The 23,240-nt window shown below is 37.5% G+C and overlaps 1 protein-coding gene across 3 annotated transcripts in view; it reads left to right on the forward strand.

Annotated features, from left to right (window-relative positions):
* The window catches only part of Mon2 (MON2 homolog, regulator of endosome-to-Golgi trafficking), a 95,618-nt gene extending 72,732 nt beyond the window's left edge, over positions 1 to 22,886 (forward strand). Inside the window, exons 27-35 of one of the 3 annotated variants that reach the window (XM_069987826.1) lie at positions 70 to 213; positions 1,104 to 1,121; positions 1,407 to 1,535; positions 3,798 to 3,988; positions 5,683 to 5,743; positions 7,822 to 7,945; positions 10,188 to 10,395; positions 14,122 to 14,204; positions 19,781 to 22,886. In XM_069987826.1, the coding sequence (XP_069843927.1) occupies positions 70 to 213; positions 1,104 to 1,121; positions 1,407 to 1,535; positions 3,798 to 3,988; positions 5,683 to 5,743; positions 7,822 to 7,945; positions 10,188 to 10,395; positions 14,122 to 14,204; positions 19,781 to 19,944 (1,122 nt within the window). In that variant the 3' untranslated portion in view covers positions 19,945 to 22,886. The remainder of the gene's footprint in view (positions 1 to 69; positions 214 to 1,103; positions 1,122 to 1,406; positions 1,536 to 3,797; positions 3,989 to 5,682; positions 5,744 to 7,821; positions 7,946 to 10,187; positions 10,396 to 14,121; positions 14,205 to 19,780) is intronic. The other 2 variants (XM_069987843.1, XM_069987835.1) reach the window with 2 other exon arrangements.
* The last annotated feature ends 354 nt before the right edge of the window (positions 22,887 to 23,240 follow it).

Here is a 23,240-nt window from a genome sequence, read left to right on the forward strand (position 1 = left end):
ATATACAGTTAAGAACTGACTGACTGCAGTTCAGCTTGTGCATTCTGATGTTCATATTTTGTTTTGTAGGCCATCTGTGTAGGACCAGAAAACATGCAGATAATGTATCCAGCCATATTTGACCAGTTGCTGGCATTTGTAGAATTTTCCTGTAAACCTCCACAGTATGGACAACTGGAAACAAAGCACATTGCAAATGCAAAATACAACCAGGTAATTGACTATAAACTATATTAATTCTGTAAGACATAACGGCTTATAAATATAATCAGTTCAACTTACAATTGACATCTCAGAGAAAGATTTTCATTCACAATAAAACATATGTTTGTTGACAATTTAAGCCAAACAAATATTTGATGAATCATTTTTGTGATCCTTTTCTTGCTGCTTATGACTTCTTTTTCTCAAGTAGTCTTCAAAAAATTTGGCTTTTCGCCGGGTGCTGGTGGCTCACGCCTGTAATCCTAGCTACTCAGGAGGCTGAGATCTGAGGATCGCGGTTCAAAGCCAGCCCGGGCAGGAGAGACCGTGAGACTCCTATCTCCAATAAACCACCAGAAAACTGGAAGTGGCGCTGTAGCTCAAGTGGTAGAGCGCTCGCCTTGAGCTGAAGAGCTGAGGGACAGCGCCCAGGCCCAGAGTTCAAGCCCCACGGCCGACAAAAAAAAAAAAAAAAAAAAAAAAAAAAAATTTGGCTTTTCATGTTACTCTACAGGGCGTGTTTCTTGAAAAATAAGTTTCAATGTACCTCTTTCTTGGCTATCCCAACACATTGCAAAATGGCTTCGAAATCTCTAATCCCTATCTTACCCAACATAGTTATTTACAGTGCAAGGTTAAGAAATCTGTGTATGCTAAATAACTTGTCCACTACTGGTGTGAAATTTAGTTGGATTCTACATAAAACTTTTTCTAGCCACAGTTGGCAAATTTTTAACTTTATTTTGGTATAGGGGAAAAGTAAATTTCTGTATGCATGTACATGCTTATTTTGTTCACTGAACATAAAAATTATAAATTTATATAGTCCGAAAGGTAGTTTTACTATGTATTAACTTTTCTCATTCTATTTGTCTTGCAACACAATGGAATCACAATAGATCCAACTATTTGCACCGGTGAGTTAAATTTCCTAAAATTGTCCTAACCTATTGGCAACAAATGAGCTACATCTTTCCCAGTTCTTGGTAGACTGTTCTGTGTGCATTTTCCCAGTAGTGTTAAATTTTGCCTGGCTGAATTTTTTTTCCATGAAATACATATCTTTTTGAAAACTTTGCATGTAATATAATCTGCCAAAAACCAAGACCTGCATTTGAGACAACGAAGCTTCCCTTCAAAAACAATATGAATTCCTTTAATCTTATTTATTTTTAACCCCATGTGAAAATATTACTTTCTAGGCGGAATGGGTAGCCTTGAATTATGTACCGTTTGCTGAAAGGTCTTTAGAAGTAGTTGTGGATTTATACCAAAAAACAGCCTGTCATAAAGCCGTGGTGAATGAGAAAGTTCTCCAGAATATTATTAAGGTATCTCTTTTCTTTATTGCTATGCTTTTAATTGTGAACATGACAAAATTCTTTAAATTACTGTTTAAGTAATAGCATTATATGAGGATAAGTGAAAAAATATATTATTTATAGTGGCTTTTCTTCAACTTAAGTGAATTGTATTTAACAAGCCCCATTTTTAAAATTTTATTTATTTATTTATTTATTGCTGGTTATGGGCCTGAACTCTGGGCCTGGGCGCTATCCCTCAACTCTTCAGCTCAAGGCTAGCACTCTACCACTTGAGCCACAGCACCACTTCTGGCTTTTCTTGCATATATGGTGCTGAGGAATCGAACCCAGGGCCTCATGCATGCAAGGCAAACACTCTACCACTGATCCACCTTTCCAACCCCTAGGCCCCATTTTTTTTGAATCATAGTTTTTTTTTTTATGAAAAATATTTAGAAATAAATGTGCAGTAGGTTTGAAATTTTGCCATGTAATGACAATCCCGTTTCTTCAGACAGTATTAATCAAAGCAAGGGTTAATTAGCATTCAAAAAGAAGTTCACAATGCAACCTACCAGTTAAAGCATTACCCTCTAGTACCCTCAGTGATCAAAGATAAAATAAGTCATACTCTCAGATGATCAATTTTATTGCAATATTTGGAGAAAAACTAACTTCATTCAAATATTAAAGTGGAATATAAAATTGAAAGAACTTCAGATATAAAACTTCCAAGTAATGATATTTGAGATTGTGTTTATTCTACCTTAACCCATTACTGGAAAAAGTACAAGTAGTGTTGACCTCTTTGGGACAGAAGAACCTCTTCAACAAAATTACTCTGCAGGGTTTCCTAAATCCTTATTACCAAGTTGAAACACTTGGGGCTGGGAAGATGGCTCGGCGGTACAGTGCTTGCCTTGCATGCATGAGGCCCTGGGTTCGATTCCTTAGTACCACATAAGCAGAAAAAGCTGGAAGTGGCACTATGGCTCAAGTGGTAGAGCACTAGCCTTGAGCTGAATCGCTCAGGAACAGCGTCCAGCCCCATGACCGATAAAAAACAAAAACAAAAACAACAACAACCAAGTTGAAACACTCAAAATTGTGTTTACTATTCTTCCTGTTGACTTCTCAGATGATGTCCCTTCTTTTTTAATGAAAAACAGATTTAAAAAAAAACTTTTAGAAGCTAGAGACAATTTAAAAGTTATTATAGTGACATTTCCCTATTTCCCTGTATTCTCAGCACTGAGGAGATTGAAAGAAGAGGATCACAACTTTCAAGCTAGCTATTACATAGAAACCAGACTGAAACCACACACACACACACACACACACACACACACACACACACACACGCACGCACGCACGCACACACGTGCGCGCGCGCACACACACAAATAAAAACAATGAAGAAATATATCTTTGAGTCTGAGATGGTAGTCTCCTACGATGGATGGATGGATGGATGGATGGATGGATAGATAGATAGATAGATAGATAGATAGATAGATAGATAGATAGATAGATAGATAGATAGATGGATGGATGGATGTAGAGAGATAGATAGATGGATGTAGAGAGAGAGATAGTCTGAGATGGTAGTCAGTCTCCTACATTAGATAGATAGACAGACGGACGGACTAGGAAGTAGAATTTGAGAACCATGTCTGAAAATAGAAAATAACATCCTTTTCTTTTCTTTTCTTTTCTTTTCTTTCTTTTTTTTCCCCGGTCGTGGGGCTTGAACTCTGAGCTTGGTTACTGGCCCTCAGCTCTTCAGCTGAAGGCGAGCATTCTACCTCTTGAGCCACAGTGTCGCTTCAGGTTTTCTAGTAGTTTATTGGAGATAAGAGTCTCATGGCCTTTCCTGCCCAGGCTGGCTTTGAAACGTGATCCTCAGATCTCAGCCTCTTGAGTAGCTAGGATTACAGGTGTGAGCCACTGGTGCCTGGCTATCCTTTTCTTTTTTAATGAAAAAAGAATGCCATTACTTTTGGGTTTTTTTTGTTTTTTTTTTTTTTGGGTCCGGTTGTGGGGCCTGAACTCTGGGCCTGGGCGCTGTCCCTCAGCTCTTCAGCTCAAGGCTAGCGCTCTACCACTTGAGCCACAGCGCCACTTCCGGCTTTTTTCTTTTTGCTTATATGGTGCTGAGGAATCGAACCCAGGGCCTCAGGCTTGCAAGGCAAGCGCTCTACCACTGAGCCACCTTCCCAGCCCCATTACTTTTGCTTTTAAGTGAAGTTTTATGTATATAATTAATTCTTGCATTGCCTTTATTTTCAGACGCTTAGAGTTCCTCTCAGTTTGAAGTATTCCTGCCCTTCTGAAAGCACATGGAAACTTGCAGTGTCTTCACTCCTCAAAGTTCTTTCTATTGGGCTGCCTGTTGCCCGGCAGCATGCTTCTTCTGGAAAATTTGACAGTATGTGGCCAGAACTTGCCAACACTTTTGAAGACTTTCTGTTTACTAAAAGGTGAGTTCATTCAAGAAGTAACACATCTACAATTTCTCTAAAATCAGTTTTGATCTAGATTTATTAACCAAATAGGCCACTAAATTGTATACAAAACACCCCTAAATGAAGCCTTTAGCTACTGGGAGAGTATTCATGAGCAATGGAGTTTTTTGTTAGTTGCAGTGTTTTCGGCAGTAAGGCAGGAGTCTCAAAGGTTAAGACCATATAAATATAATGAATAATCTGTGATATTAAATGTAATGAAATTGGCAATTCATTTTTTAAAATGTAAGTTCCATGTGATCTTAGAAGAGGAAAATAGTTTTTACAAAATTCTCAACTTAGAAGTGGCACTGTGGCTCAAGTGGTAGAGCAGTAGCCTTGAGCTGAAGAGCTCAGGGACAGTGCCTAGGACCAGAGTTCAAGTCCTATGACCGACTGAAAAACAAAAACAAAATTCTCAACTTTCATATACATTCTTTAATCCTTTATTTAGCCTAATTTATATATACATAGTCATACAAAAATTCATGGCAGGGGCTGGGAAGGTGGCTCAGTGGTAGAGCGCTTGCCTTGCATGCTTGAGGCCCTGGGTTCGTTAGCACCACATAAGCAAAAAGAAAAAAGCCGGAAGTGGTGCTGTGGCTCAAGTGGTAGAGCGCTAGCCTTGAGCTGAAGAGCTGAGGGACAGCACCCAGGCCCAGAGTTCAGGCCCCATGACCGGACCCCAAAAAAAAAAAAAAAAAATTCATGGCAGCATTACTCTTAAAGGCCAGAAGGTGACAACAATCTAAATGTTCATCAGCTGATGGGTAAATTAAAATATGCCATCTCCATACAGTAAAAGAATGAAGTATTTATACATGCTATAGCAGATGAATTTTCAAAATGTGATGAGTGGAAGAAACTGGACAAAATAGGCCATGTATTGTATGATCTCATTTATATGATATGTTCATAGAAACTGAAAGTAGATGATTTATTCCCAGATTCAGAGAAGGGGGAATGGGAGTGGCTCCTAATGGACCCACGGTTTCTTTTGGGGTAATAAAAATGTCAGGTATTTCACTGATTTATTGGAGATACAGATTTGTGAAATTTTCTGCTCCAGCTACCTTCTAACTAATTCTCTAGCTCTCAACCTCTTGAGAAACTAGGATTACACACTTGAGCCAAAAGCACCCAGCTTTCTTCTGTTCTTGATGGAATGATTTTTTTGCTTAGTTGAATCAGGCCTTGTCACAGATGTTCTCTATCTTTATCATAAAGAATTTTTACGAATTGTATTTATTACAAATTGATGGTAGGGTTGGCTGCCTCTGAATGAATAATTTAGTGTCTTGTCTGAGTCTAAGTTATTGCCAACATGAGCAAATACAGATATCTCACAGTGGTAATTTTTACTACAGTTGCAGATAATATGCTATCTAACCTTTCACTGTTTTCTATTCATAATAGTAAAAGAAGTTGAGTTTATAGGTTGTGTAGTTCAGGATTAGGCCATGAGTTTTTACAGTTGGAGTTTTGTGCTTGTCATTTAGATATTTATACTAAGAACTTTAATTAAAAATAGTCTTCTTTTAAGTAAATGACAACGTCCCCACTGGGCATAAAAATAGAATTGGTTTTATCACTTAAATATTCTTGATCTGTTTTCTGTTTATATTTTGAGAATGCTTTACCTTCAAAAATAATGTGTTTTATTTTTTTAGTGTACCTCCAGATAATCTCTCTATTCAAGAGTTTCAAAAAAATGAAAGTATTGATGTTGAGGTAAGAAGATTATTTAAAACACTTAACTGGAGCAGACCTGGTGATGCACACCTATACTCTCGGCTACTTGAAAGGCAGGAATGGAAGGATGGCAATTCAAGGCCAACCCAGGAAACAAAAGTTAGGGAGACAACAAATAAGCCAAGTATGGTATGGTATACCTGTAATTTCAGCTATGTTGGAGACAGGTAGAAGGACTGTAATCTGAGACAGATCCTGGGCCAAACACATGAGACTCTTGCTTGAAAAACAAGCTAAGGCCAAAGGGGCTGGGGCATCCATTACTTGGTAAAGAGCTTGCCTAGGAAGTACAAGGCTCTAAGTTCAATCCCCAGAGCCACTAAAAGAAAAAAAGCCAAGCACTGGTGGCTCACATAATCATAGCTATAATCATAGCTATATAACCTATAATCATAGCTACTCAGGCTGCTGAGATCTGAGGAGCTTGATTCAAAGCCAGCTTGGGCAAGAAAGTCTGTGAACCTCATTTCCAGTTAAGCACTAAAAACATTGGCATGGATTAAGTGGTAGAACACTAGCCTTGAGTAGAAAAGGCTCAGGTACAATGTCTAAGCCCTGAGTTCAAGCCCCAGTACTAACACAGAAGAAAGACCAAAAAATGAATTTATTAATAGCAGAACACTTTCCTGTTGTCATTTGTGAAAATCAAATTATAGAAATGCTGAAACTATAAAATTGCGAGGAGAATAAGGTAAAGTTGTGTCTAATAGCTGAGAGCATAGCTGAAGTGATTGTTTGCCTCAAGAGCAGGAGGCCTTGGGTTCAGTCATAGTACACAAGAAAAGAACAAAAACAAACAGAAAAACAGATTCATCCTACAAGCATTAAAACTATACTGTTTAAGGATGACTTCCTCAGGCTTACAGTCTGTTGTGTACATGTTGGATAGATAGTTTGGGTTCATTTAATAAGTTTGTTTAGTTAATTGCTTTATTTCTAGAAACTAGGTCTCATTGTTTAGCCTAGGCTTACCTTCAGGCTAAGATCCCCAGCCTTTCGAGAGCTAGGATTATAGGTGTGCACCACCCCACCCAATTGTATAAATTTTAAAAGCAAGTAGATTATTAAATCTGTCAGTGAGCATGCATCTGAGAGTATTTGCTCAAACCAATTACAAAGTTTCCTGGAATTCTTCATTTTTAACAAAACAGAACAAACAGCCCACAGAATTCTTAAGGCAAATGGTGTTTTGAAAATAATGCAGGGGCTGGGAAGTTGGCTCAGTGGTAGAGTGCTTACCTTGCATGCGTGAGGCCCTGGGTTCGATTCCTCAGCATTATATATATATAGCAGAAAAAGTTGGAAGTGGCGCTGTGGCTCAAGTGGTAGGGTGCTAGCCTTGAGCTGAAGAGCTGAGGGACATCACCCAGGCCCAGAGTTCAAGCCCCACGGCCAATGGAAAAAAAAAAAAAGAAAAAGAAAAGATGCATTTTGAGGATTATGAATGAAAATGGAAGAAGCGGTTGTTTTTAGCAATGAATTTGGGTTGGAGCTTGAAGATCTGTTGTCTTAAGAGGGGTAGGAGAACTTTAAATCAATCAAATTATTTCAGAGTAAGTATGGGCATTATTGCAGAGATACAAAATATTACCATTTGTGATATTACAGTTTTAAAGCTTATGTCAGCTTAATCACTTTCTTTAGAGGGAAAAATAAACTATATATTAAAAATAAGCTGTTTGGAAATATGAATGTAACTTTCTCTTATAGCTCATAGTTTCTGTTACAAAGGTGATTTAAATCTTAATTTTGGATATTTTATTCTAATATGGGTAAGAATCCTTTGCTGGTTAGGAACAGAGACTTATCTACTTACAGTTATGCTAAATGAGTCAAAGTGAACACCTGTTAGTGTTTTATAGTAAGACCAGGGAAATTCTGTAGATTAGTCATGATTTTGTACAGTAACAGTAAAATGCCCCTGTACTCCTGTCAAGGAAGTTTCTTTAGCTCATTTACTTTTCAAATAAATTGAAATTTTACTCTAAAGTTATCACTTGAGTCTGTCTGTCTCTATAAGGAAAAGAAGTGTGCTTGAATTTGCCCTTTTATTTTAGGTAGTGCAACTCATCAGCACAGAGATACTGCCTTATGCCAATTTCATCCCCAAGGAATTTGTTGGTCAGATAATGACTATGCTTAACAAGGGCTCCATACATTCTCAGTCATCTTCATTTACAGGTATGCTATTGCCTTCATCATCTTTTAAGGTATTAAAAATTAGTGAAAGCTGGGTGCCAGTGGCTCACATACAATCCTAGCTATTTAAAAGTCTGAGATCTGAGGATCATGGTTCAAAGCCAGCCCAGATGAGAAAGTCTGTAGGACTCCTATCTCTAGTTAACCAGCAAAAAGCTGGAAGTGGAGCTGTGGTAGAGCCTTAAGAGAAAAAGCTAAGGGATGGTGCCGAGGCCCTGATTTCAAGCCCCAGTACTGGTACAAAAACAAAAACAAGTGAAAAAGAAATTAGTGAAGCACTTTTGAAGATGATAACTTAGAATGTTTAATCCTGCATATAGAGACGAGTGAGGTAATTTTTTAAAGAATACAACCATTGTATATTTGTATATGTATATTCTGTGGGTATAATCATATTAGCAAACTCTGATTAATAAGATTGAATAGTGCTTAGGAAATCTGCTGACCAAGTTACCAGATTTGTGAAGTGGCTCATCCCTGGAAGGCAATGCAGTAGACCCTGGCTACCTGTATCCTGGTATTGAGTGGTCTCCAAAGAGACCACTAGGAGGAAAAACCACACGTGCTTAAGATGCACAGCTCATTACTGTACTGTTGGTTCTTAGTTCATTTTTCCTTTAATACCCCAACTTCTGCTAACAGATCTGCCTTTGAGAAGATTCCACATTTTCACCTTAGCACTTAAATTAAGCTCATTAACTTTAGCCTGCCTTTTGGGCTACCATTTGTTCTTTGTGAGGGGGCAAGGAACAGTTAGCAGATGACACAATTTAAACATAACTGGCAAGAATGCAGGACTGTCAGACAGCTTCTCTGCATCACTGAGCTGAGGTCTGAGCATGTGGAAATACAAATTTTTGTTTTTGAAATTTCTTCCCATTTTTTATTTATAACTAAAGGTATATTCTTCTACTTACTATTTTGTTTAACTATTCTTGAATCTGTTTTGTAATCTTTAAAATGAAGATATTAATACAAGTGTCTCAATTATAAGTTTCAGTTTAGTCCAGTGGTATGAAAATAAGATGTTTTAACATTTGTTAAGTAAACAAGTATTTATTAAACAAAACTTGTGTACAAAATATTATGTAACTTCATCCCCAGAATACATCTAATGAGGGTAGATAGCCCCATATTACAGAAAGAAAATGTGTTTGGTATAGTGGGAAAAATTGTCTCCAGTCTTGAGGCTGGAGGCAAATTCACACCAAAAGCACTACATGAAATCATGCTAGCTGGGAGGTGATCACTAAGTTATGTTTTATTCTTATTTCTTTTATCTAAATCTTGCTCGATTCTGAAATGTAATTTGATATTGTAACATGATTTTTTCTGAGATTCTTTTGAAATTACAGATCTATGCAGTGCATATGCTTAATTCTCAGAATTTACTGGAGCTATGACATTTTGTCCTGAGTACTGTAAAGAGCATTTACTTGCACAATTTAACCACTAGATGTCTCCCATGCTGCTTATTTTACCTTGCTAGTCTTTTGCCCAGCTCAATTTAAAAAAACAAACAAAGAACTGGCCTTTAGAATTAACCAACATGAGAATCTCAGAAAAAAATAGATTTCAGTTTACTTACATGCAACCTGCTTTGTATAACTACAAACATGCACTCCAGATGTGGTAGCACATGCCTGTGGTGCCAGTACTTGGGAGGCTAAGGCAGGAAGTTCATGACTTAGTGACCAGCCTGAGTTATACAGAGATACCATCTTCACCAAAATCTGAATATATTAAAATTTTTTACTGGGTATCATGGCTCACCCCTGTAATCCTAGCTCCACAGAAGGCTAAGATGTGAAGATTGTCAATTGTTTGAAACCAGCCTGGACAGAAAAATTCCATGAGACTCTTATCTCCAATTTACCAGCAAAAAGCCAGAAATGGAGTTGTGGCTAAACTGGTAGAATTACCAGCCTTGAATTTAAGCTCCAGTGGGGGGGAAGGGGGGACGGGCACAGGGAGGAGGAAATATAGGCTAGGGCATGTCAAGTGATAGAGCCTAGCAAGGGCAAGGCCTTCCTTGAGTTCATATCCCAGCCTTGCCTTGATTTTGGTCTTTCAAGGAAGAAAATTGTTAATTATTTGTATGTTACTAGATATAATTTATCCATAGATGCCTTTCACCTGATTGAGAATTTCCTTCAGTTCCTGGATTGCTAAATGTATTAAGGCTCATTAATAGTTAATACATCAATAATGATTAACCTTACAGAAGCAGAGATTGATATTCGTCTGAGAGAAGAATTTTCTAAAATGTGTTTTGAGACACTACTCCAGTTTTCCTTCAGTAATAAAGTCACAACACCTCAAGAAGGCTACATGTCACGAATGGCGCTCTCAGTGCTTTTAAAGAGGTCTCAGGATGTGCTCCATCGGTACATAGAAGATGAAAGACTAAGTGGTAAATGCCCTCTTCCAAGGTATATATTTTATTTCACCAAAGAAGATAATACATAATATTGTAGTTATTACCAGAGAAAATTCTGAAAACAAAGGTGTTTTCATAAATGATCTAGACCAACCTGAGACTGTTATAATTTTATTACCTTATACAGTAAAATATTCATAGGTTTTGCTGGAGATATGTGGTGCCATTTCAGATTTTTCTCAGAAGTTAAGAAATACATGATATAGGTACCAAATTGCCTTTGTGAATCTGAAAACAATTTAAAGTCAAAATATATCTTTTACTAAAGACTTCTGGATAAGGGTATATGAATCTATATGAGCATATAATTGATTTCTCCTAGGGATCTTGCTATGTCTGCTAATGCTTAATGAAGCCTTTGGGCCTAACTGATTCCTTTGTATCATTCCAGACTGTATGGTAGGAGCTCCAGGCCTTTCTACTTAGCCAAGCCTAATCACAGTTGAGGTATAGGGCTAGAATTCATCAAAGGATACAGTCATACAGTTGAGCTGACACTTACTTTTAATGTAGAAACTAGAGATTAACTCAAAGTAACTGAAACAAAGTTATCAAAAGCAGAGTAATCTTGATGATTTCCATTTTATAATTTAAACTGGAGGGGCAAATCACTTGCTATACGTCATTGTGTGCATTCTCACTTAATTACTATGAATTGCTGGAGTTGAACTTGACCTGTTCAAGGATACAGACATTTAAAAACTTTGATATATATTACCAGATTGCCTCCCAAAGATTTCTACCAATTTGTATTTCCCTGGGAACATATGAATACTCTTTCCTCAGTTTTTAGTATTTTTAAATGTTTGTCATTTATTATCTTTTTCTAATTGGATGAATGATAAGTCAGACTACTCACTTTTTAAAAAATTGCCAGTGGGGCTGGGCACTGGTGGCTCACGCCTGTAATCCTAGCACTCAGGAAGCTGAGATCTGAGGATCCCAGTTCAAAGCCAGCTTGGGCAGAAAAGTCCATGAGATTCTGATCTCCAATAAACCACTAGAAACCGGAAGTGGCTCTGTTGATCAAGAGGTAGAACGTTCGCCTTGAGCTGAAGAGCTGAGGGACAGCGCCCAGGCCCAGAGTTCAAGCCCCACAACCAAAAAAAAAAAAAAAAAGCCAGTGTTTATTAGCCATTCGTAATTCTTTCATTAGGATTCAATATATTTTGAATTTCTAAAACAAATTACAGCTCTCCAGTTTAAATTTATATGCAAATGCATTCTATAGATGATGTTGGTAATTTAGTTATAAGCATGATTAAAAGTGAATAAAAGTTAGCTGGGTACCAGTGGCTCAGGAGGCTGAGATTTGAAGATCAGGGCTGAAAGCCAGCTGGGCCCGGAAAGTCCATGAGACTCTAATCTCCAGTTAACCACCAGAAAACCAAAAATGGCACTCTGGCTCAAAGTGGTTGAGTACTAGCCTTGAACAAAAAAGCTCAGGGACCTAGGCAAATATCATCATCATCATCAAAGTTGATTTCTAAAGTGTTCTTGAAAACACAGTAATAAAGTTGCTTTGCATGGACATTTTCAATTAGATTATGACGTTTTATTTCAGAAAGTTACTTTTCTGATTTTGGAGTTCTGATAATTACTGCCTTTAAATTTTTTTTTTAATCCCATTTATAGCTGCCCTGTGAATTTATATTATCCTGAATTCATTGCAGTGTCATTTGTTTTCTTGCTCTCTTTTGTTTTCTTTTCTCTTTCCTTTCCTTTCTTTGGCAGGTCTAGTACTGGAGTTTTTTGTTTTGTTTTGTTTTGTTTTGGGGTCTGGTCGTGGGGCCTGAACTCTGGGCCTGGGTGCTGTCCCTCAGCTCTTCAGCTCAAGGCTAGTGCGCTACCACTTGAACCACAGCACCACTTCCAGCTTTTTTCTTTTTGCTTATGTGGTGCTGAGGAATCGAACCCAGGGCCTCACGCATGCAAGGCAAGCGCTCGACCACTGAGCCACCTTCCCAGCCCTAGTATTGGAGTTTTAAACTCAGGATTTTATGCTTACTAGGCAAGAACTCTACTACTTGAGCAACACCCCAGTAATGTTTCAACTGCTTCTTAAATCAATAAAGTATGTGCTTACAAAGAAGAGCTGAAGTAATGTTCTATCATACAGACTTTAGAAAAGTCTGATCTAAAACCCAATCCTCCCACACATACATAAAAACAAGTTTTGTCAACAAAATGAAAATAGGGCAAAGGGAATCATATAGCAGATGAGCTTTATGTCTGTGAGGAGAAAGAAGAGAATCAAGCTAGTCTTTTGACTCCCCCCACCCCCCAAGATTATTTCTCTTTTAAATTGTAAAGGTCATGTGCATGGAGGTTATTGTTATGTAGTTCAGGAAAAGAATACATTTCTTTTTGAACAATGTCACCTCTTCTCTTGTTTCCAATATTATTTCTTATTGCTAGCATCTTCAAATAGTGCCATTCTAGAATTGGTCTCTAGCAAGTTCATGTTTCTTGTTTGCTGTCTTACAAAATTAAATAACATATCATTGCAATTTTGGATATACTTTTTTAATGTTTTTTTATTGTAAAAATATTGTACAGAGGGGTTACAGTTACATGAGCAAGGTAATGAGTACATTTCCTTTGTATATACTTTTAACAACATAATAAACTGTATGCTGAGTGGTAATATATAGTGATGCTTTCATTTAAATCTTTGGCAAATTCTTTTATTACCAATAAGCAAATAACCCATTGTAGAGTTTTTAAAGGCATATATTACAAAATGTTTATTTTTAAATAGTTTGTCGAGTATCTTAAAAAATAAATGTATGTTTGGGCTGGGAAGGTGGCTCAGTGGTAGAATGCTTGCCTTGCATGCATGAGTCCCTGGGTTCAATTCCTCAGCATCACTGAAGCAGAAAAAGCTGGAAGTGTGCTGTAATTCAATGTGGTAGAGTGCTAGCCTTGAGTTGAAGAACTGAGGGACAACACCCAGGCCCAGAATTCAGGCCCCATGACCTACCAAACAAATAAAAAATAAAAAATTTATGTTTGTATGAGTAAATTGTCCCCCTCCTTAATTAACTTATGGTAAGAATTACAAATAAGATTGTACACTGAAGTACATACCTTTGCATGTTCTTACAATTGATCTATATTAAATAATTTTTCCTTTTATAAGAATTTTTAAAGTAACAACTTTGCATTGTGCTCAGTATTATTCCAAAATACATCTATTTATACAGACGTTGTAAAATAAGACATCATGGGGCTGGGAAGTTGGCTCAGTGGTAGCGCGCTTGCCTTGCATGCCTGAGGCCCTGGGTTCGATTCCTCAGCACCACATAAGCAAAAAGAAAAAAGCCGGAAGTGGTACTGTGGCTCAAGTGTAGAGCGCTAGCCTTGAGCTGAAGAGCTGAGGGACAGTGCCCAGGCCCAGAGTTCAGACCCCACGACCGGACCCAAAAAAACAACAACAAAAAAAAAATAAGACGTCATATTTTATAGGGTTGGGAAGGTGGCTCAGTGGTAGAGCCCTTGCCTTGCATGCATGAGGCCTTGGGTTCGATTCCTCAGCACCACATAAGCAGAAAAAGCCGGAAGTGGTGCTGTGGCTCAAGTGGTAGAGTGCTATCCTTGAGCTGAGAGCTGAGGGACAGCGCCCAGGCCCAGAGTTCAGGCCCCACAACTGACCAAAAAAAAAAAAAAAAAAAAAGTCATATTAAAAAAATCTCTATTATTTTCCTTTCATTTTTAGGCAGCAAGTAACGGAGATCATATTTGTTTTAAAAGCAGTCAGTACTCTCATTGATTCACTTAAGAAAACACAGCCTGAGAATGGTAAGTGTTTGGAAACTCAGTGATCCTGAAATTCAGAACATTTATGTTCTATTTGTGATGTGCTTTTGTATTATTGACTGAATTTAGGAACGTAACAACTAGTAGGCTTTCTTTTCTCCTATTTCTTGACATCAAAACATCAGTCTATATTTTTATTTTGAACAGTACTTTAGCTGACCTTTTTTTGTTTTTGCCAGTCCTGAGACTTTGAACTCTGACCTTGGGTGTTATCCCTGAGCTTTTGTGCTCAAAATCAATGCTCTACTACTTGAGCCACAGCTCCACTTCTGTTAGTATGGACTAACAAATTGGAGATAAGAGTTTCATAGACTTGGCTGCCCAGGGGAGTGTGACTTTGAATGGTGTTCCTTAGATTTCAGCCTCCTGAGTAGCTAGGATTACAGATTTGAGCCACGAGCTCCTGGCTAGCTATTTTTTTTTTCAAAGTCAGTTGAACTGAATTTAGTATGTTGCATGAACAATTTGTATTTAATATATTTTTAATGTAGATCATTCATTTGGAGTGATGAGTGAGGGGAAGGCTTTCATCTGCTTTAACTAATCCATGTTGTAAATATAAGTTGTATTTATAACTTACAGTGTTATAGTTCTTTATTTGTTTTCCCTTTCAGCTTACTCATTCCTGTCTAATCTGTTGTTAACATTTCATTTTTAACAATCTCTATTCCAAGCCACATGTGATGGTGAAAGGAACCTTCACATCCATCCCAGGGGACCACGACTGAGGCAGGCAGGCACAAGAGAAAGATTATTACAAGGTTTATCAGAGGAGCCATTTCCCCCAGAGAGGAAGCACATGGCACCCTCCACTATCTAGGTAGCAGCAGGGTCTGGGAGTAGGAGTGAGGTAGGTGGAAGCTCAGATGGGTCTGGGCAGAGAGAGGGAGTGGCCAGCTGTATGGTGGGAATTCTAGGGCTGGGAGAAGCTCAGGTCTGGGTGGAGCTGGGGGGGTGTCTAATACTAACACATGGTACATGCCTGTCATCCTAGCACTCAGGAGGCCAGAGGCAGGAGGATCATGAGTTTGAGGCCAGCCTAGGCTTTACTGCAAGACCCTGCCTCAAAATAAAATAAATTCAAAAATTAAAAGGTTCTTTTCCCCCAAAGTATACCTTCTATTGTTTTCTCCCCCTCAAAAACAGAATAAAAAATCTCTTTTTTTACCATGACCTACCAAATTGCTGAGAGCTGCAGTATTTTATATAATTATATATATGTATATAAAATATATAACTATATAGTTTATATATGTGCTGCAGTCTAAATATATATGTAGTTTATGTATATATAAAAATTATGTAAGCTATAATATATTTTTAACTATACTTATATATATAACTATATATGTAGTTTATATATGTGCTGCAGTCTAAATATATATACATATGTGTGTGTGTGTGTGTGTGGTTTATGTATATTTAGTTTAAATAGGTTCTTATTATGTACCCCAGTTTGGGGATCCTCCTGCCTCAGCCTCCCAGATGCTGGAGTTATACATGTGTACCACTCCACCTAATTGTGTTCTACTCATGGGTTATTTCCTACCAATTTCACTTCCTTGCTCTCCCATTAAACTAAAATTCTCAGTCTTCAAGTTTTCTCAGCTGTGGCCTATGTCCACCTAGTTAAATAGCACTCAGTTTTAAGCCTGGCTTTTGTTCTCTTCAAAGTCTCAAATCATTGAACTCAGGCACTTTTATATATACCTTCATCTTGAAGTACTACTTGTGTGTTCTTAAATATGTACATGACTCATCTCCCCTTACCTTGTATGCTTCCTCAGAGACTTCTTGGGAGGATGCTTTGTTCTGCACTGCAGTTGTGTTTTTTTCAACCCAAAGACTGAAGGGTGAGAGGTGGAATTGCTGTTAAAAAAGGGGGTGCCTGAAGCAGTGCTCTGAATTCATCTATCAGAATTCAGATTTGGATTTTCTTTACAAAATGTTTTGCTTAATTTTTCAGAGAAGGAAAACCATATTTTGCCTCTCTAGAGACCAGAAAAATCTTCACTAGATTGTAGTATAGGTTTGATTCTTACAAAGGTATTATACTTGCTGGGCCCTGGTGGCTCATGCCTGTAGTACTAGCTCATCTGGAGACTGAGATCTGAGGATTGCAGTTCAAAGCCAGCCCAAGCAGGAAAGTCCATGATGCTCTGGAAATAGAGCGGTGGCTCAAGTGGTAGAGTGCTCGCTAGCTTGAGCAAAAGAAGCTCAGTGAGAGTGTCCAGGCCCTGAGTTCAAGCCACAAGACCAGCATAATATGTGTGTGTACATAAGTGTGTGCACACATATACATGCATGTATCCATATGTATATATAGTGTACATATATATTATATACTATAATATGGCATAGTTACTATATTATAGTATTATATATTATACTTAAATTGTTCTTCCTATTGTTGAGACATACTACTAAATGTATCTGTATGTTTAAATGTGTAATATTCACAGCTCTGTGTATTCTTTAGACTGCTGTCAGGAACTTACGAGAATGTATATAAAAGGAACAACTGGGAAGGAAAACTCAGAACTTTTCTTACAAAGTCAGTGGGTCATGGATAGGGCACTGTAGTAATGAGAGATGATCTGACTAAATTGATCTTTAAATTATTTGAGTGAGAACTATGCCTCTGGGCAGATGAAGTGAAAGTTCAAATGTAACCATAAATGATGAGAATGTTGTAATATTTTAGAAAGGTATGATAAGCTTCACTAAAAAAAACAGAAAAAAGACAAGAATGTCAGGCCTTCCCAGCAATCCAGTATGTTGGATTGCACAAAACCAGTCCACGCCTAATTCAGAAGACGGGCAATAAGGTCTAGATCAATATGCCACAAACCTATTCAGAACTTTTAAGTTTTTGTTTGTTTGTTGGTTGGTTTGCGGGTCGTGGTGCATGAACTCTGGGCTTGGGTGCTGTCCCTCAGCTTTTCAGCTCAAGGCCAGTGCTCTACCACTTGACCCACAGCGCCACCTCTGGCTTTTTCTGCTTATGTGGTGCTGAGGAATCGAACCCAGGACCTCCTGCATGCAAGGCAAGCACTCTACCACTGAGCCACCTTCCCAGCCCCTTGTCTTTGTTTTTGTACTAGGTAAAAAGACTTTAAGAGACTTAGTTTTTATTGAGTGAATTTCATCGTTAGAATTTTGCTTGATTTTTAAAGTTTTGAAAATGCAGCTTAAAACACACTAACTGAAAAATACTTTTAAATGTGCATGAAAAAAATTAGCATGATCTTTACTTTTTCTCTATCTGCTTAGTACTTTCTTCACAAGAAGCAGCAATTTTATTAGCTGTAACTTCATCTAGAAGTTTATTACATAAACACAAAATTCAGTAAACCTTAGTACTATATACAAGTAAATATGCATAGTTTTCCCCAACTATATCATTGTTTTTCTTTTCACTTAGTAAAATTCATGGATGTTATTCCAAGCCAATATATTCAACTCTTATTCTTTTTGGTAGTTAAATTTAAAGTCCCCACAGAGATTTACAGTCAGGTTTGTCTGTTCTTGTTTATGCTTGTCCTGGAGCTTGGCACTGTCCCTGAGCTATTTTGTTCATAGCTAGTACTCTACTGCTTGAGCCACAGCTCCACTTCTGGCTTTTTGGTAGTTAATTGGAGATAAGAATCTCAAGGACTTTCCTGCTTGTGCTGGCTTTGAACCATACCACTTCCTAGCCCTTTTTTTTTTTTTTTTTTTTTTTTGGTTGCAGGGAGGACCAGTACTGGACTAGAACTTGGGCTGGGCGCTATTCTTGACCTTTTGTGCTCAAGGTTAGTGCTCTACCACTTGAGCCACAGCTCCACTTCTGGTTCTTTGGTGGGTAATTGGAGATTAGAGTCTCACAGACTTTGCTACCCAGGCTGGCTTCAAACCACAATCCTCAGATCTCAGACTCATGAGTTGCTAGGATTACAGGCATTAGTCACCAGTGCCTGGCCCACTTCAAGCCTTTTTTCTAGATAAATAGAGATAAGATTCTCTCAAATCTGGCTTTGAACCACAATCCTCAGATTGGGCCTCCTGAAGAGCTAGGGATGAGCAACTGGTGCCTAGCTATGGTGAAGTTTTGTTGTTGTTGTTGTTGTTTGGTTTTTCAGGGTTTTTAAAAAAATATTTTAATGTAAGGAATTCGAGTAGCTTTCCTTGAGTTTGATTTCATGTGTCATCTTAATATATTTCTGTGTTCTCCTATAATGAATAAATTGATCAGTTTCCACCTGGGCAATCTAGATAGGGTTTGCGCTATAGATTTTGTGTGAATTAGTGGAAACTTTCACAAAAGACGGCCAGAACAAACTTCTTAACTTTGTAAACCAGTGGTGCTCAGATTTTTTTTCTTATTGTTATTTTTTGGAAGATTCTTTTGTGATAAGCAGCAATTTTTTTAACAAATATAATATGGATTCCTAACACATTAACTAGATAAAAGCAGGACAACTCCAGCCTGACATGCACTGTTCTTACCAAATATTCCCCTTTTCTTCTTCCTGTCCCTACCCTAAGGAAGCCCCTACTGGGAAAAGAAGTTTAATGAAAACATTAGAATTTTTTAAGATAAACTGGGTACTAGTAGCTCATGTTTATATTCCTAGCTACTCAGGAGCTGAGATTTAAGAATTGAGGTTCTGGGCTGGGAAGGTGGCTCAGTGGTAGAGTGCTTGCATTGCATGCATGAGGCCCTACGTTCAATTCCTCACACATAAGCAGAAAAAGCCAGAAGTGGCGCTGTGGCTCAAGTGGTAAAGCACTCCCCTTGAGCTAAAGAGCTGAGGGACAGCGCCCAGACCCAGAGTTCAACTCCCATGACCAACAACAACAACAAAAAAAAAAGAATTGAAGTTCTGAGAGAATCTTAACTCCATTGAACCAGAAGGAAAGCTAGAAGTTGGAGATATGGTTCAAATGGTAGGGCTCCAGCCTTGAGCAAAGAAACCAGACATCAAGGTCTATGCTAAGAAAAGAATAATAATGAGTAAACTGCATTGAAAAAATTCATAATCATCTCAGTTTTGGAAACCTTGGTTTGAATAAATTTAAATTTTTTTGATTTTGGTTTTTTTTACTACAAGCCCTTAAGAAATTCATAGGAATTCTTAGTCTCCAATGGACGAGTATGTGCAACAGCTTCCAGACTTATTAATGAGAAACCTTATCTTTAAGAAATGAGTGACACTGGTTTGGGATGCTCATTCCTTTATATTAGAAGAAATTGAGAAGAAGAAAATATTGACTTACTTAAGGAAAAATTTAGGCACTTGTCACTTAAGTTAGAATGAAAAGTAAGCTTTTACAAATGGAAGGTCATTTAAAACTTACTCTTATCACATTTGTTGGTATTGGTGATTCTGCTCATTGATTATATCTTTGTCCCATACCTTATTAAATATACAGGAAATCTTCCAAAGATTTTTCAAAAAGATACTAGCTTGTATAATCTTAAGTTTTTGCTTTCTGTTGGATTTATGATGGAACTGGATAATCTCTACTGTTTAAGTGCATCCTGTTTCAAAATTTTGTACTTCTTAACATTACAGTTGATGGAAATACCTGGGCACAAGTAATTGCCTTATACCCCACTTTAGTAGAATGTATCACCTGCTCATCTTCTGAGGTCTGCTCTGCACTTAAAGAGGCCCTAGTTCCCTTTAAGGATTTCATGCAGCCACCAGTATCAAAAGTTCAAAATGGAGAATCTTGACCAGCTACAATAGATTTGAAGGAAGAAGAATATCCTATCTGTTCCTGAGTCATCTGTAAGAAGGACACTTCTTACTCCAAACTGATGAAAGGGATGGTTCATACTACAGCATACCTGCTACTCTATCTTCAATTGGTGATTTTAAAGTGAGCTTATGTACAGTTTGTGGTGTATGTGTTAATGATGTACTTTTTAAAAAAGAAAGTTATTTCCATTCAGTCAGATTTATTAGGCTGGTGTTTTTGCACCCTTTTTCAAGTACAAACTTGTACTAAAATTTTATGCAAGATGGTACTGTAACATTCCATATTATCTACAACCAGCCTTTGTAAACAAAGGGAACTGAAATACTTGTGTGTATAATAAATGGTACAGTTCTGTATAAAATAGTTGCATTTATTTAAAATTTTAAAATATTGATGATGTTACATGCTTGAAGCTGTATTTATTATTAATACAAAATTGTTTGCTTACACTGTCACTTATAATTTGCCTTCTTACGCGGCAGAGCCTACCATGTCATCATCCAGTTAGCTCCGTGCTTGCTTTGAATGTGTGATTGATTGGTGACCATTAAGCAACTGACCATAAGGTTATGGAGCACAGCAACCAGAAGTTTTGCTGGTTGAATATATTACCACCATCTATTATAGCACTACAATGCCATCATACCTCATTTCTTTAAATTTTCTCCAAACTCTCACTGAAGTCTGTCTCTTTTATATTTGCTCTCTAAATTTTAGAGATGTTTCATATTTTATATTTCTACTGATTTCTTCCTGTGACTAACAACATTTGTCTCTCTCTTTGGATTATGACCCAGGCAAGATGATTTTCTGAAATTTTGCCTGTGACATTTTGTTCATTTCAGTGCTTCATTTTGTAATGTCTTCTCAAGAAGAAGAATAACTACTAACTCACAAGAACACACACACACACACACACACACCACACACACACACAGGTGGGGGAGAGAGAGAGAGAGGTAAAGAACAAGGATGTGTATTTTTGGAGACAGCATTTGGAAGTGCATTAAATGTATTGTCATGGTGTTTTTGGTTACCTTAGCTGATTTATTTCTTCAAAAATTGAATTGACCGTAGCTTACTATATTTTTTATGTAATAGATTATGCTGTTATTCCTCTGAGTTAAATTTTCATAATCACTTATTAAAGACAAAGATGTTTAAAACTTTGGTTATAATTATAAATGATCTGGGTGTTATGTTAATGTACTGAAAGGCTTGATTTTAGTAGAACTAACAAAATTCAACCTCTCGAATAATTATAAAACTATAAGAAGATATCAGAATAATGAATGAGATTTTTGAGGCTATTTTAATTGTGTAATCATTTAATTTGCAGTATTATTTGTTAATGTGTATGTACGAAGGCCTTTTTTGAAGAAATATTTTTATTTACATGAATCAATGAATTTCTATGTTATTATTTCACCTAAGACTAAGGTAATATATGGCATTTCATAATTCTGCTTTCAGCATTTTCCTTAAAGTTTAAAAGAAAAACCACTCAAGCTGTGTATTTAGTTTTTTTCTATGTCAAATTGGAAACTAGAAGCTATAAGTTTCACTGATAAAGTAATGAAGTAAAACAAAGGTAGTATAACATTTCAATAACATGCCCCAAATTTACATGAAATACAAATATGCTAATCAAAATTATTTCCCTCCAGGAAAAGTTCAATATAGAACATACATTTATATAAACTCAATAGTTTGAGCTAAAACTATTAGCTTTCTATTCCAAGATGCCATAGGGTTCAAAACATACAAATGTGATGACAGTAATAATACAGTAATAAATGTAAAGCATGGTATCTGGCAAATAGACCATCCCCTTGGTAGAGTGTCTGACAAGTTTTTCTTCTTAATGTGTCTCCCACAACCTTCTAGGAGTCACTACTTACAATTCATTCTCTGTGTCAAGAATTCCTATAACCAGCCAGTTGCCAGTGGTTCATGCCTATAATACTAGCTACTAGGAAGGCCAAGGTCTGAGGATAATGATTCAAAGCCAACCCGGGCCAGAAGAGTTCCAGTTTGAAAAAAGCCAGAAGTGTGGCTCAAGTGGTAATATTCCAGCCTTGAGAGAAAAACACAAGCAACAGCATGAAGCCCTGAGTTCAAGTCCCAGTACACACACAGACACACACACACACACTCTTCCTTTGCCCTTCAGTTTAGAAAATATGCTGATCCCAGAATACACACAGATACACACACAGATACACACACACACACACACACACACACACACACACACACACACACACACACACACACACACAGAACTCCTATACCATTCATTTTCTAAAAATATGCTGATTCCAGAGATACATTGTTCTTGTTAGTACAAACTGGGTTCTTCAGTAACTAGAAATAGACTGTGAAATTACTAGATGAAAGGAGATTCAGAAGGGAAGCTACCAAAGCTATGTGCATTCTGTTACAGAATTTAACTAGCTCTTGAACAGTCAGAATAATATTCTCTGAGACATCCTGAATGTACAGTTAGTTTTAAACCTCTTATGATCACTTTTTGTCCCCAGCAGTTCCTGTGTTATATAGATTCCTGTTCGTTTTACCAAGTACATATGTGAGTAACATTATTAAGAGCCTGTGCCAAAGGGAAAAAATACTGCTGTAAGTCTGGCTTAGAGAGAACTACTTTAAACTTGTTTTTATTTTTACTACATTAAATAGCTAAGGACTGGGTTGTTTCTCAGCTGTCTTACCTGCTCTGTGGCTGTTGAGTGCGTTGTTAAAGTATATGCAGCAGGAGAAGCAAGAGATCAACAATTTAGGAGTACATTTTATCCTAGACAATAACATGCACTTTAAGTAGCAGGCCAGTAGCGAGGTTATTGGTCCTCTCTCATATAATCTTAAATGTATTTTGGTCAGCGTCACATTTTGGTATCACTATTTCTTTTTTTTTTTTTTTTTTGTCGGTCGTGGGGCTTGAACTCTGGGCCTGGGCGCTGTCCCTCAGCTCTTCAGCTCAAGGCGAGCGCTCTACCACTTGAGCTACAGCGCCACTTCCGGTTTTCTGGTGGTTTATTGGAGATAGGAGTCTCACGGTCTCTCCTGCCCGGGCTGGCTTTGAACCTCGATCCTCAGATCTCAGCCTCCTGAGTAGCTAGGATTACAGGCGTGAGCCACCAGCGCCCGGCTGGTACCACTATTTCATGTAATCATTGAGCCAAAAGTTTCTTAAGAGATTGAGGATAAATCAGCATAAATTATTGAACAATGCTAGAAAACAACTCAAAAGTA

Source organism: Dipodomys merriami, unplaced genomic scaffold (assembly GCF_024711535.1).
Source record: "Dipodomys merriami isolate MVZ:Mamm:240054 unplaced genomic scaffold, mDipMer1.0.p SCAF_10, whole genome shotgun sequence".
In the NCBI taxonomy this organism is placed as follows: domain Eukaryota; kingdom Metazoa; phylum Chordata; class Mammalia; order Rodentia; family Heteromyidae; genus Dipodomys; species Dipodomys merriami.